The 13876-nt window shown below is 60.0% G+C and overlaps 1 protein-coding gene across 3 annotated transcripts in view; it reads right to left on the reverse strand.

Annotated features, from left to right (window-relative positions):
* Window positions 1-88: 88 nt before the first annotated feature.
* Window positions 89-13876, reverse strand: part of SYMPK (symplekin scaffold protein) — a 39926-nt gene continuing 26138 nt past the window's right edge. For all 3 annotated transcript variants that reach the window (XM_023649931.2, XM_023649932.2, XM_070223036.1), the window contains exons 15-27: window positions 12903-12984; window positions 12547-12660; window positions 11341-11488; window positions 10183-10343; window positions 8620-8728; window positions 8201-8301; window positions 7453-7543; window positions 6221-6322; window positions 2392-2579; window positions 1324-1500; window positions 1048-1143; window positions 475-792; window positions 89-329 (exon numbers count right to left, since the gene is read on the reverse strand). In XM_023649931.2, coding sequence (XP_023505699.1) covers window positions 189-329; window positions 475-792; window positions 1048-1143; window positions 1324-1500; window positions 2392-2579; window positions 6221-6322; window positions 7453-7543; window positions 8201-8301; window positions 8620-8728; window positions 10183-10343; window positions 11341-11488; window positions 12547-12660; window positions 12903-12984 — 1828 coding nt within the window. In that variant the 3' untranslated portion in view covers window positions 89-188. The remainder of the gene's footprint in view (window positions 330-474; window positions 793-1047; window positions 1144-1323; window positions 1501-2391; window positions 2580-6220; window positions 6323-7452; window positions 7544-8200; window positions 8302-8619; window positions 8729-10182; window positions 10344-11340; window positions 11489-12546; window positions 12661-12902; window positions 12985-13876) is intronic.

The following is a 13876-nucleotide window of genomic DNA, read 5'->3' on the forward strand; positions in this document are numbered from 1 at the left end:
GCCGCCCGGGCACGCCCCCTGGATCCCGCGCAGTCCCACCGCCGACGCGCAGCGGAGACGAGACAGCACCCACGCCCCACACCCGCGATCTTTTTGAAAATTTTTCTTAAAGGCAAAGCACCGCTGGTCAAGCCCCGCCCCGCCCTTCCCGAGCTCCCGGCCCCGCTCCCCTTCCCCACCACGCCCCGTCAGCTGTTCCCCTTGTTCTCGGATTCCCCGGCTTCCTCTGCGGCGGCGGGGCTGGGGGTCTTCACGGTGTCTTCTCCGGCAGGGGTGAGGGTCTGGGGGCTCCGCTCCTCCTTGGCGGTCAGCCCGCTCGCTGCTGCCTCCTGGTGACGGAGAAGGGCGAGCCGGTCAAAGACGGCGTGGTCCCCCCGACCCCCGACCCCCCAAGCTGGGGCAGCCGGTGCACAGACTTCACCCCGAGGCCCTGATGTTTTTCTTCCTTTGCTGCTCTGAAGTCGTCATCCCTACCTTGGGTAGGGGCCCCTCAAGACTAGAGTCCAGCAGTGCGGCCTCGGTCAGCCCCGAGTCGTCATCCATGCTGATGAAGATGGCCGGGGTCTCACACTCGGGCCCCTCCTCCCGGAAATCTATGGCTTCCTCCGGCTGGGGAGGGCCGGGCCGGGCTGAGGAAGAGGAGGACGAGGAGGGGGCTCCCCCCGGCTTCAGCTTCTGTTCCTCCTCCAGCTGCCGCTTTAAGGCCTTCTCCTGGGCCAGGCGCAGGCCGATGAGGTCCTGAGGGGGCCGGGGGGCCGGGGCTGGGGCCAGGGCCAGGGGCTCCAGGTCGTCCTGGGGGTGGGGAGGGGCACACTGAAGCTAAGAGATGGGCGGAGGCTGGGACCCAGGCTGCTCTCAGAGGATGGTGGGAAAGGAGAGACAGCCACCAGCCTAAGGCAGACAGCAGGGTGGGCACAGGGAGTAAGGGACAACTGTCTCCCCAGCCCGCTCGCAGCAGAAGCCGTCCCGCAGAGACAGAGGGCTGGGTGGGGAGGAGGACCCGTGGGGCTTGCTGGCTTGGGGGTGGGGGGTGCTGCAGGCCCTCACCTCTTCTAGGGGCCCAGTGGGTGCTTCCTTGGCCTCTGGCTCCTGCTTGCCGCTGGCCTCCAGGATGGCCATGATGGAGTTGGGGATGTGTGCTTGCTAGGAGAAGAGAAGGATGGGGGTGCTAAGGAGAGCTCTGGCCCAGAGACACCTGGTGGGTACCCCACATCCCTGACCCTCCACAGCCCCTAGCCTTTTGTGGCAGTGCAGGGCTCCCCTCTGCCCACCCCCATCCAGTGCCCCAGGGCTGGAGGCCACCCACCCCACACCCTGGGGTACCTGGTGGGGGGTGAAGGAGCGGACGTGGGCCAGCAGGGGCTCCCGGAGCTCGGGGCACTTGTCAAAGACGGCGCCCAGCTGCTGGGGCGGCAGCTGCAGGATGACCTGGAAGCTCTGGGGCTTGGTGCGCTGACAGCACTTGATGAAGCCCTCCCACACCTTGGGGTACTTCCACACCTGGATGGGGCGGGGAGGGAGCAGGTGTGAGGGGGCACACGGGCAGCCCCCCAGAAACTGGGAGAAAGACTTTGCCAAGATGGGGTCCTAATCCCTATCATCCAACAGATTCCTCTGGGCTCCTCCCTCCAGAGGACTTTCTGACTTTTTCCTGACCCCAAGCAGCTGGGACGTGAGGGGAACTTGGGAAAATGGGAGAAGAAAACTGAGAGTGGCCCTTACACAGGGGGCTCCCTAGGCCGGGCCCAGGCTAAGGGCTTTGTCAGCACCGGCTCATTTCATTCTCACAGCAGCCTCCAGGGGGCGACGTGAGCCCTGCTAGTCACACATGGCCCAGGGAGGTGCAGGGACTCATCCAGGGTCACACGGGTACCAAGGGGCAGAACTCAGGTTTGAACCCAAGTCTGTCTGAGTCGGCATTTAACCTCTAAGCCAGATACTGCGAAGGGGCAGCCTGGGGCTGAATCCAGTCTGAGGGGTTTTGTTTCATTGTGGCATTTCTAAAAACTCATTTCTAGCTTCTCTTGAAAGACGGGACCATCTTTCGGCTCTCATATGCACCCTGGCTGGTTGTATGTGGGGGGCACAAGAGGCAGCCACGCCTTTCCTGGGATGCACCCCCTGAAGTCTACTGTCTGCTCCTACCGCCCAGCCGCCCTCACTCCTCACACTGCCACCCTTAGCTGTCTGAGTAGGCGACCCCTGGAGCGCTGTACTGCCTCGGCCGAGGGCAGGGCAAGGGGCTGGCTGGTCTCGGTACAGCTTGCTCTCCTCATCCTGGGGATGGGTGGTAAGCAGGCCGGAAAAACCTAGGGCTCTGCCTCAATCTGTCTTGAGTGTGTCCTGCTGCAGCCCACTGCCCGTGGGACTGGGGTGGCCGGGGCAGGTTACCTGCTTCATGATGAGGCGGGACAGGATGTTCATGACGAAGCCCCCCAGGCGGGGGTACATGGTCAGGGACTGGATGACGGTCCTCATGAGCAGCATGGGCAGGGGACTCTGCTCCATCAGCTGCTGCATCACCACGGCCAGCACCTCCGATGTGTACACGTTCCGCTCCGCAAAGCACAGGTTGGTGGCTGCGAGGAGGCGGAGAGTGGGCCTGTCCTCTTTGCCCAGCTGCCCCCTGGGAGGTGGGAGCCCACCCCCCATAGAGAGCCTCCGCCCCATTATCTGCCCGTGTGACGGGAGACCCAGCCCTGACTTGCTGAAGCTCCAGGCAAGACAGGAGACTTCCCTCACCCAGCAGGTCTCTGTCTGAGGGGACACTGTGGCCTGGGCCTTGGGAAGCCTGGGGGCTTGGTCCAAGGGAAAAGACATGCCCAGTTTCAGGAAGTCCCACACTGGGCAGAGTGGGCAGACCTTGGCCCTTTCTCTTTGGGGACAACCCTCAGAAAGGGTGAGGTGGGAAAGATACATGGCCAACCCCTAAGGAGCCATTGCGCTTCACCAGGGCAGCATGGCACCTCCACCCAGACTGGAGAGAGAAGGCAGCTTTGAAGTCCCTAGAGGACAGAGGAGATGGCCTTCCACCAGCAGGCTGGTCAAGGAACTGCCCGCTCCCAACACTGACGGGGCATAAGGGCTTGCGCTGGTGCTGGGGGGATACCAGGCCTTGGGTTACGTGGGAGGCAAAGTCTGGAGAGTAATAAGGGAGGGAGGGGCGAGAGGAGGAGGGCTGGGCGTGAGCTCCCGGCTCTGCACCCAGTGCCAGCAGGGGCCCAAGGAGCGCCGGCACAAGACGGGCACCCACGAGGGCAGGCAGAGCAGCGCAGGCCTTGGGGTCTGTTCCCTCAGGAGTGGGTCGTGGTACCCCCAGGTCAGTGGGATCGGCAGTGCTCTGATCCACATGCTAACAGGGACACCCCAGGAACTGCCTCTGAACCCCTTCTTCCCCAAACACCACTTGCCATGTGAGTCCATCAACCAGGAAGTCTTTATTGAGCCAGGAGAGAGGCCCCCAATCCTTGAGGCTAATGGAGAACAGGGGTGGGTGCTATACGGAAGGGGGTCCCAGAAGGAAAAGGGAGGATGGAGGTATTACAGGCAGACAGGCAGAGGGGAGGCTGGAGGGTGGAGGGTGGGGGGAGGCAAGGCGGGTCGTTAGGCTGAAGGGGCAGAAGGGAGTGCCGAAGGTGAAAGTGCCAGAGGACCTGCCAGAACCGGAAGCAGCTCCTCCCTCTCCCGCTGCTCCTCACTGCTCACTTCGGGGAGCCGCTACCATCACCCCCTGCTTCTCCTCCCCTCGGCTCTGCCCCAGCCTCCTCCTGGGCCTCCCATCCTGCCCTCTAAGCCACCCTCCAGACTGCAGCCTGAGGGGGCTTCCAAAGGCCTTCCCAGAGGCCCTCGACATCACATCCAAACTCCCACTGTGGCCTACAGACCCTATGTGGGCGGAGCCCAGGCACAGTTTTCTCAATGTTCCCAGCCTGACCTCATCTCTTGACCAGGCCCCCTCTCCCAGACCAAAAGCTCTGGCCAGGCCCACCTCTGCATTTCCAGAACCAGGCCACACTAACGCATCTCTTGGCCTCTGCAAATGGTCTTCCTTTCTCTGGGATCATCTTCTCCCCTGCTACCTCACCTCCAGTCATCCTTCTGTGGTTTCAGCTCAGGTGTCCCCTCTGGGCTCTGCTGTTGCAGCCCCGGCCACTCTGGGTTGTTACTGTCTGGGGATGGACTGTGAGCCCCGGGGTGGGGGTGGGGGTGCGGGGGGGAGGGCCAGGGCTGTCTCCATCCCTGCTGTGTTCCCAGCACAGGGCTGAGCAGAGGTGCTCAGTGAGTTTTCTTAATTGCTGGACGAGACCACTGGCGGCAGGTCAAGGTAGAGAAAACTCACCAGGGAAGGGAGGTGGTTTAAGGGGGAGTGAGTCCCAGGAATGACTGCTTACACTCTCTAGCACTGGGATTCCCACGGTGCAAAGCAGGGCTGAACTACGGATCTGGAGCTTAGACTCGAGTGGGGTCACTATTGTCACCAGGAAAACCACTGGCGCCCGAGCAGAGACACATGCTCTGGAGGCTGGCTGGAGTGAGTGCTGGGGATGAAGAGCTGGCAGGGAGCCCGGTGGGGGGGGGGGGGGGGGCTGCTGAGAACTCGGCAGTATGGAGGCTGTGTGTGGGAAACAGGGGCTTCTAAAGGCCAGGCCTCGCCAGCATCTCCAGGCGCCTAGCCACTGGCGCCTGTGTGACCCGTGGGGCCCTTTTCCCCCCTGGGCCTTGGTTCCCCTGTGTAAGATCAGGGGCTAAATCTGGGTCCATGAGTGGGCTCAGCTCAGTGGGGCGGTGGGGTCTGTGAATTCCCTCAGATGGTATGCAAAACCGTGTGAGCCTACAGTCTTTGGGAATGGGCCATAACTTTCCTGAGGTTGTCAAAGGGGCCGAGGTGTGTAAAAAGACCACTCCTGGACTCTGAGCTTCAAGAGCCTTTTCACTTTACTGCTCTTCCGCTGGAGGCCTTAGGTCCTCCTCAGCTGTAGTGTGGGTTTTAGATTTTCCTAAGTTCTTCCTTTTTTTGGTGAGGAAGATTGGCCCCAAGCTACCATTTGTGCCAATCTTCCTCTATTTTGTATGTGGGATGCTGCCACACCATGGCTTGATGAGCAGTGTGTACGTCCATGCCTGGGATCTGAACCCGCGAACCCTGGGACACTGATGCGGAGCGCACGAACTTAACCACTACATCACCGTGCCGGCCCCTTAAGTTCTTCTCTTGACCTCAAGTTTCTGAGAGACCTTGCGAGGAAGGCTAGGAAATAAGTCACTGAACGAGCTATTTCAGGCTAGACAAGAAACTAAGTAGCAAGGAAGGAACCCCCGCCCCACACGTAAAGGAGGGACCAAGGACGGCTGTCCTCTGAGTAGAGCAGGCGACAGAAAGGGCGTCCAGCTCCAAGGGAAAGCACGGCTTCTGGACCAGAAACCTCCCCTCAGGGAGGGAGCGGCGGGAATCCTGCGGAGAGCTGAGGGCGAGAGCTCTTCCCACGGGAGGCGCCCTCACACCCAGGGGGCCATATGCGGGCCGGACCGGCAGAGCTAGGATTCCAACTTGGATCCACCTGGCTTCAGATTCTGTTTTTCACACTGCACCACTTAGCTTCTGTGTGGCCCTGAGCAAGTTACTTAACCTCTCTGGAACCTTCATTTCCTCATCTACAAAACGGAAAGTCAGCATACTCACCAGGTGACGGGTGGTGCGGATCGGCAGCCGGCCTGAAAGGCACTTAGGAGAGCCTGGCTCAGAGCAAGTCTCGGTAAAGCAACAGTGGCTACTGCGAAACCACTGACTGTGGTGAGCTGGCTAGTTTGTCCCCAAAGCCCCTGGGGACATGCTCTCCTGCCTCAGCTCTGGCCCAGACTAGATAGGCATCTACTCCTGGTCCAGCACCTGCCTGGGGCACTCCATCTGCTCTGCTGGCTGTGCCTCTGGCCCCTGCTCGGCAGTGGGCTCTGCTGCCTTTGTTCTCGGCCGGGGCTGGGGAAGAGAGGGCTCCCACCTCTCTTGAGGACTACTCTGTGCCAGTGCACAGCACATGCACCAGTTCCTCAGACAGGAGGAAGAAGGAAGGAAGGAGAGGAGGAGGGAGGGAGGGAACGAGGTGGGAGGTGGGGCTGCACGTGGCACAATCTCCGACTTGGCAGATTCCAGCGGGGCCATGTGGGTGACTTCCCTGGGTCTGCAGCAGCCAGGCCACTTAAGGGGGGTCGGGGAGCGCCTCACCTTTGATGATAGACTTCATGTCACACTTCACTGAGTCGATGTTGTGTAATGCGATCAGAAGCTCTCCGGGGTTCAGGGGGGACAGGGCCGAGTTCCCTTCGCCTGCAGTGGGCGGGAGTGAGGGCGGGGGAGGAGACAGCAGGGAAGCCGAGGTGAAGAGATGGGCCCAGTCCCCTGACTGGGGGAGCGGGGGGTGAAGAGGAGGTGCCCTCCGCTTCCATGGGACTGGGGGACAAGGGGCTAGAGCATGGGAAGGAAGAAACTGAGAGCACAGAGAAGGGACCGAATGAGGCAGCGGCTGGAAAGCCATCCCCTCTGGGAAGCCTTCTCTCACCACCCGAGGCCTTCACCCGCTCTCCCCCACCACACACAGGGTTCCCACCCTCATCAGAGCAGCAACTGAGCCAATTCTCTCCCAGCACTGGGCTGAACACCCATGAGCGCAGGGCAGGGCGGGGCAAGGCAGGACGAGCTCAGCCAGGTCCCCAGCACTGACCCCAGCAGAGATGCTCACGGGCATCTGCTGGACAGGACAGGCTGGGCCAGGCAAGAGACGTGCAAACAGCGTGAGACTGCATGCTGCGGTGCAGGTGGCAGGGGGACACGGCTCTGCCGGTGCTGTTCTGAGGGTCCCAGACACTCGTGCGTCTTAAATCACCAGGTTACGTGTGGAACAGGCAGCCTCCCCAGCTCCACCCACTGCAGCGAGGGCCCAGGAATCCATCCCATATCACTTGGCAGTCTTTCTAAGTTGACAGTTTCATTGTTTCTTTTTGAGCATGTCAAACAAAATGCCCCGCAGCACAGCTTCAGAGCTCAGCCAAGAGCTAAGGGAGGGCTGGAGTGGAGCCCGTGCCTGAGGGAGACTGCGTCCCGGGCAGAAGGGAAGACTCTTACTGGGGTCAGCCCCCAGCTCCATATTTTGCCTGCGCTGTGGACGAAACCATCATCCAAACATCGCGGGGGGGCGGCCTGGAAACTTTAGGACGGATGCCCAGCTACCGCCAAGTCGGGATGGTAGCCCCAGGGGGCAGGGTGAGCCCTTTTCTCCCTAAAGGTGGCATCAGACAGCCTCCCCCAGTACTCCACACCTCACCTCTGGGACCCCTTCCTCCTGCCCGACCACCTGAGGCAGGGCCTCCGGGGTAGCTGGGGCACAGAGAGCCAAGGGGAGGGAAACTGAGGGCCAGGGCTGAGCTGGCCCCTCGTGGGGAGGGGAGCATAGCACCTACCGTGCTGCGTGCCCAGCAGGCGGTTGAAGACCTCTTTCACCACGATGGGGTTGAGCTTGATGAGCTTTGGCAGGGCCTGGATCACTTCTTTCTACAGCGGGAGGGCCGGGGAGAGGGTCAGATACGCCCTCCTCCTCCAGATGAGCCTCTCCATTCGCCCTGCAGAGGCGAGGGGCAACAAGGGCCTCACCAAGTCCCTGCCATGCTTTCCTCCTCTCACTCCCTCTGTCCCTCAGAGCTGAACTTTCTCCCTAACTCACTGGGTCTCAGTCCCAGCCTCACCACTCCCCATCTGAGTCCCTTCCGTGTCACACACCCCCTTCCCCCAAGCTAGCACGCCAACTCCCCCTGCAAGTGGAAAGTGTTATCACTGTCCCCTCTTTACGTATGAGGAGATGGGCTCACCCAAGGGCCCACAGCTTGTTGGGAACAAGACCTGGGCAGGGGAAGCCCATGCTCAAGGGAGGTGCTTCCCATGCACTGGAACAGCGCTGCCCCTGAGCTTCTGTTTAGGCCTCAGGACGGTTGTGGTGTGCGTGCGTGTGTGAGTCACTGTGATCCTCACTTGACAGAGGAGGAAACCAAGGCTGTGATTAGGGAAGTGGCTTGCTTGAGGTCACGTAGGAGGACGAGGCAGAGCTGAGACTGATTTCTGATCTAAGTCCTGGGAATGTGCTCCTAAGCACCCACACGGGCACCTGGGCACCTGCCTCCGCCCTGTCCCCGTCGGTGGGGGCAGCGGGCGTACCTTCTCCAGCCCATTGAGCACAGGGATGAGGAAGCGGACGTCTGGCAGTCGCTTGTGGTAGAGATCCCGGACCCGCTTCACCAGCTCCGGGGAGGGTGGGACTGCAGGGAGACAAGCAGGAGGCATGGTGTCGGGGATGTGGGTGAGCACGGAGAGGGGCAGAAATGGTGGTGGGTGTGTGGCAGGGGAGGGACAGCTCATCTCAGAGGAGGAATCCTTGGCCCCTGGTTTCTCAAATGCAGTTAGCAACACACTGTTCCAGATGGAGAAACTGAGGCCCAAGGATGGGGAGAGACCCACAAGAGGTCCACGCATCTGGGGACCCAGCAGCTCTGATCTCCAGGTCTGGGAAGGGGAAGTGGGAAAGGGCGATGGAGGAAAAGGAAGACAGGTGGGGGTCCCCAGGTGGTGGGGGGCACCTTTGTCTGTGAGGCTGTGCAGACACCGTGTGACCAGCGTCTCTGCCCCCTTGGGACAATTTTCCACCAGCAGGAGCAGCTCTGGCGAGTTCATGCCCATTCCTCGGATCTAGAGGTAGAGAGAGGGATGACAGGGAACGCCTGGGCAATGTGAGGACAAGGGGGCCCAGGGTGGGAGCTCCAGGAGGCCCAGGTGTTGGGGGCAGGGTGGCTGGGGGGATGCTGGGACTCTCTGCTGATGACAGAGTAGATCTTAAAAGTTTTCACCACTAGAAAAAAAACTAACTATGTGAGGTGATGGAGGTTAACTAAACTTATTTGTGGTAATCATTTCCCATATGAAATCATTATGTTGCACACTTGAAACTAATACAATGTTATATGTTAATTACATCTCCATAAAACTGAGGTAGGGCGGAGAACTGGTGACAGGGTTAGAGAAGCAGGAGAAACCTGGGGCAGGTGGGCGAGGGGTGGGGCAGAAGCATCTCGGTCTCTTCCACCCAGTCTCACACGGATACACTCACTGCAGCTCCTGAGCCCTCACCAGGGCTCACCTCCTACTGGGCAGGCCCTGCCTTCTCTCTGCTGTCTCTGACCTATGCTGGCCCTTAATGCCCAGCCTGTCCTTCAATTCTGGCTTCAGGCATCAGTGACCCCACCCACCCCCTTCTGTGACTGCCAGCGCCCAAGCCTGGCTGCCTGCTCCAACCCGGGCTCCACCGGCTGCTGCGTGTGCACCTGCCCCCGTGAGGCAAGAGCCGGGAGCGGAGGGCCGGGGTCAGGGCTTCCCGCCTTCCTTTCCCGATAAGCACTGACAGTCTCTGCCCTCGAGGAGTTCACGGCCCAGCGGGTTCAACTCGAACATGGGGAGAAAAATCTGCTTCTCCACACAATGAGCCTATTATCCCCATGTTACAGGTGAGGACACCGTTGAATCTGGGCGGCAGGTATGCGGGAATGAACATCCCATGCTTTCCTCGTTTGTTTATCTTGGAAACTTTCCGTAATAAAAGCATGTCAGAGACAGAGATACAAAAAGGTGGCTTCAAATCCAGCTGGAAATTGGAAGGCAGACATTCTGAGTTTTAGGTGCTACTTCGCAACTGAGTTGCTTCTCATGTGGGTGACCCTGTGGCTCCAAGAAGAGGAGCAGGAGGGACTTATGCAATGGCAACTCGAGACTCGCATCAGCAAGGCAGGGGAGAGCCAGCTCCTAGGTGACCACAGGGACAGCTGTTCACGAGCTCGAGTTCCCAGAATCCCTGCAACAGGCTGGGGGACTGAATTATCTTCCCCACTTTCACTGCAGGAGCGCAAGTTCACACAGTGAGAAAGTGACAGGCAGAATGGGAGGCCAGGCGTGTCCACCTCCAGGCTCGCAATGGCGGGCCCGCTCCCCTGATGTCTTCTCACGAGCAGACAGATGGCCGTGTGGACCACCCGCCAGCAACAGAGCTGCTCAGCCCGGGATGACAAGCCCTTGTGCTCAGCACACCCCGAGGTGGAGATAGCGGGGAAGGGCCCATGGGTAGGCAGAGCCTGGTGGCTCAGGGGCCTCACCGGCTGTTCGATGACCCTTAGCACTGTCCGCTTGATGTCGGCGATGGCCTCAGTGTACACGGCCGCCAGCTCATGGATCAGCTTGTGGTTCTGAGGCAGGAGGGCCAGGTAGAGGTACAGACACTGCTTGACTGTCTCCTCGGTCCAAGGCGCTGCCACCTCTGGGAGGGCAGGGGGCGGGGATCAGGCTGGCCCACTCCCCTCCCACTCCCCCCGACCCCAATGTCTGTCCCTTCTGGCAGGTAAAGCAGAAAGGAGCCGGGCCTGGGGAGCAGACTGTTCGGGGGCAGGAAGCCAATCATAAGGGAAACAGGGCGGGATCAAGACTGCTCTCCTTTTAGAAGCCTCTGTACTAATTTCTGTCTTGTCTCTTCTGACCACTGACGCACAGGGCAGCCAGAGAGGTCTTTCCCAAGCGCAGCTCTGACCCTGTCCTCCTCCTGCTCAGTGCTCCCGTGACTGCCCTGTGCCCTAGGGATAAATCCTCAGCTCCTCACCTTGTTCTACATGCTAGGCCAGGCTTGGGGCAGCCCCGCCCCTGGGGCTGTGTGCTCTGGTCACACCCAACTTCTGACAGCCCCTCCAGGGCCCCCACTTCAGAGCCTCTGCACATGCTGCTCCTTTGCCTGGAATGCCACTGCCCAACTCCTCTTTTTGTACGTCCTCATCCTCGGCGGTCTCACGCAGCCAGCACCTCTCTTGGGAAGCTTTCCCGGGACCCAGGCTGTGTCAGTGCTCCTGGGCTCCCAGAAAGCCCTGTGCTTCCCGCCACAGACGGAACCTTCCAATTTAATGGTCCACTCCCTTGGGGTCTGCATTTCCTCATCTGTAACTGTGGGGGACCCAGGGCTTTGCGGAGGGAACAGGCTGGGCTGCCGTGATCCTGCCTGGCGGTTCCTGGAGCCCCATCACTGGCTAGCTCTCCTTGTCCCCTCCTCCAGGACACTCTCTCTGACCCCTCAGGCTAGGCCAGGCGCCCCTCTGGGCTCCTGCAGCGCCCTGGTTTCGCCACCCCAGGCCTGCTATTACTGTCTGGCTGTCTTCCCTAGTGGACTGGGCAGGGCTCAGCTTCTATCCAGCTCTGTTCCCAGGGCCCTGCCCGAGGCCCAGGACACAGCAGGTGCTCAGCACGCAGCATCTGATGAACCTGCAGCGAACCTGTGTCCTTGTCAGCTCCAAACAGCACAGACGGCGGGTTGGGGTGGACCAAGAGCTGCAGGTAGTTGAGGGCAAATTTCTCCACGTACTCTCGCAGCTGTTCCTTCTCGTACATGCGCTTGATGAATAGCAGGGCCTGGGAACGCACCTGAGGACAGAGTTGGGGCAAGATGGTAGCGGGGGAGACAGCCGTCCTGGGCCTGGCAGCACCAGTGTGAAAACAAGCCCAGGCTTGAAAAGGGCCCAGCCCGGCTGTGCCCAAGGCTGGTCATCGGCTCAAGAGAGGTCTCCTGCCCAACTCGGGGCCCTGCATCACCTCCCCATCTACCTGCTCAGCCCCACCTCTTATCCTTTCTTGCCTTGCTTGCTATGCTCCACCCAGAACAAGCTTTCCTCAGTTCCTCAAAAGTGATGGCATTCTTCCTGGCTGAGACTTGGCACAAAGGGTTCCCACTGCCTGGAATGCCTGTCACAGGCCATATCCTGTTTCACTGAGACATCCCCTGCTGGGAGCCAGGAGGTCAGGGGCTGGTCTTGGGCGCTGCTCTGTCCTCAAGAGCACCACAGGGTGAGCCAGAGTGTGCAGTGAGGGTTTGCTGAACGAATGGACACATGACACCGGGAAAGGAGCTGGCAAAAGACCCGAGCAGGGATGGGTCAAGGGCCCTCTGGTCACACACATGCACACATGCTCCCTCTGGCCAGAGCACACCCATATACTCAGATCTCAAGCCTTGGCTCACGAGTCCGCTCCTCCAGAAGCCTCCAGTAAAGCACCTCCCCACCTATCCTCCCATCGGATGGGTCAGGCTCCTCCCCAGGGCTCCCGCAGCCACAGGTGCTTGCTCCACTCCTGGCACCAAGCATGCTGTGTGCTCACTGCCTGCTGATGGGTCACAATGGCTCCTTTCCTGGTCAGCATCCTACAGGTCCCGGCACAGTGCCAGGCCTTAAAAAGGGCTCAGCAACATGATGGACAAGAGCAAGAACAGAACTGCCCTTCCTGGGAGCATGAAGGTACGTGTGTGTGTATATTCTAAGCAGCTTCATGCCATCAAACATGGAAAAAGAACCACCAAAACCCTGTTGCAAGGAGGGTATTAGGCCCAGAGAGGAACTTTCAGGGCAGTGTGTAAGAGGCTGAGCTGGTTACTCAGGACAGAAGAAGGGCTGAGCGTGGCCCAGTAGAAGGTGGCAGGGGATCACCTTGTCCTTCTCATGGGAGCTGAGGTCGAGCAGGACATGCAGGTACTGGAACTGGCGGGACGGGCGCTTGAAGATCAGGTCTCGGAGAGTGGACATGCCCAGGTAGGTGCGACTCTGTGGCAGGAGGGACCCGGAGCTCAGTCTACCTGCAGGGTGCCTTTGGGGTGTCTCCCTGCCCCGCTCATATCGGGTACTGGACAGAAGGGCCTAGTGCCTCACAGACCCCACTGCCACAGGGCCTATGCTGTGTGCCCTCAGACCCCCCAAGGCAGGGTCCTGACCCCTGCCACCGGCTGTAGCAAGCAGGGCTCCCACCGGCACGGTGACGCACGGCACGGGACACAGCCGGTCCTCACCTCATCCTCACAGTACTTGCGAATCACCTCCAGGGCACTCTCGGTGATCAGCGGCGCCTCCAGCACAACCTTGGTGAAGATCCTGCCAGAGAGGGAGGGACAGGGAACGGCTGAGGAGGGGCCGTTGAATGGTGAGCACGGAGAGCTGCCAGGGACTCCCTCACAGGCCACTCGCTCAAGCTCTGGTTCCAGACCTGTGGAGGGAGCAGGGCAGGGTGCAAACACTGCAGCGGACGACCCGCGCAGAGACTGGACCCCGCGGAGACTCAGCTTCTCCCCTTCGTCAGACGGGGGTTCCTAACCTCACTCAGTCAACACAGCGGCACGGGGAGTGACGGGCACTGGGGAGGGTACTGCTGTTTCAGATGTGGTAGCCACAAAAGGCCACTCTGAGCTAACAAGTGAGTCGACACTGGGGGATGAGAAGGAGCCAGCCATACAAAGAGTGGGCGGGAGAGCACTGTAGGCAGAGAGAACAGTCAGTGTCAAGCCTTAAACTCAGCATGTTCAAGAAACAGAGAGAAAGCCAGTGTAGCTAAAGTTTGGGTGTAGTGAGGGGCAGAGGGGCAGAAAAAGAGGCTAAAGAGGCCGGTAGGGATTGGATTACACAAGGTCTCGCCAGGTATAGCAAGGAGGCTGCATTTTATTCAAAGAGCAATGGAGAACCACGGAAAGCTTTTAGTAGGGAAGTGACAAGACAGGATTTACATTGTACAATGTCACCCAACCACTGTGTGGAGAATGGAGAGATAAGCTGGAGGCTGAGAACAAAGAGGAAGTGACAGAACCAATTCAGGCAAGAGACGGGGATGGAGGGAAGCCAACCTCCAAAATAAGCCTATGCAGCAGGTACTCCTATATTTAAGATGAGAAACTGGAGGCCCAGAGGTGAGTGACGCAGGTCAGTCAGAGAGCAAGTGGCAGAGCTGGAAGCAGGCCCAGGGCGCGGGGGCCAGAGCCCACACTGAAGCTAC

This window comes from Equus caballus, chromosome 10 (assembly GCF_041296265.1).
Source record: "Equus caballus isolate H_3958 breed thoroughbred chromosome 10, TB-T2T, whole genome shotgun sequence".
Taxonomy (NCBI): domain Eukaryota; kingdom Metazoa; phylum Chordata; class Mammalia; order Perissodactyla; family Equidae; genus Equus; species Equus caballus.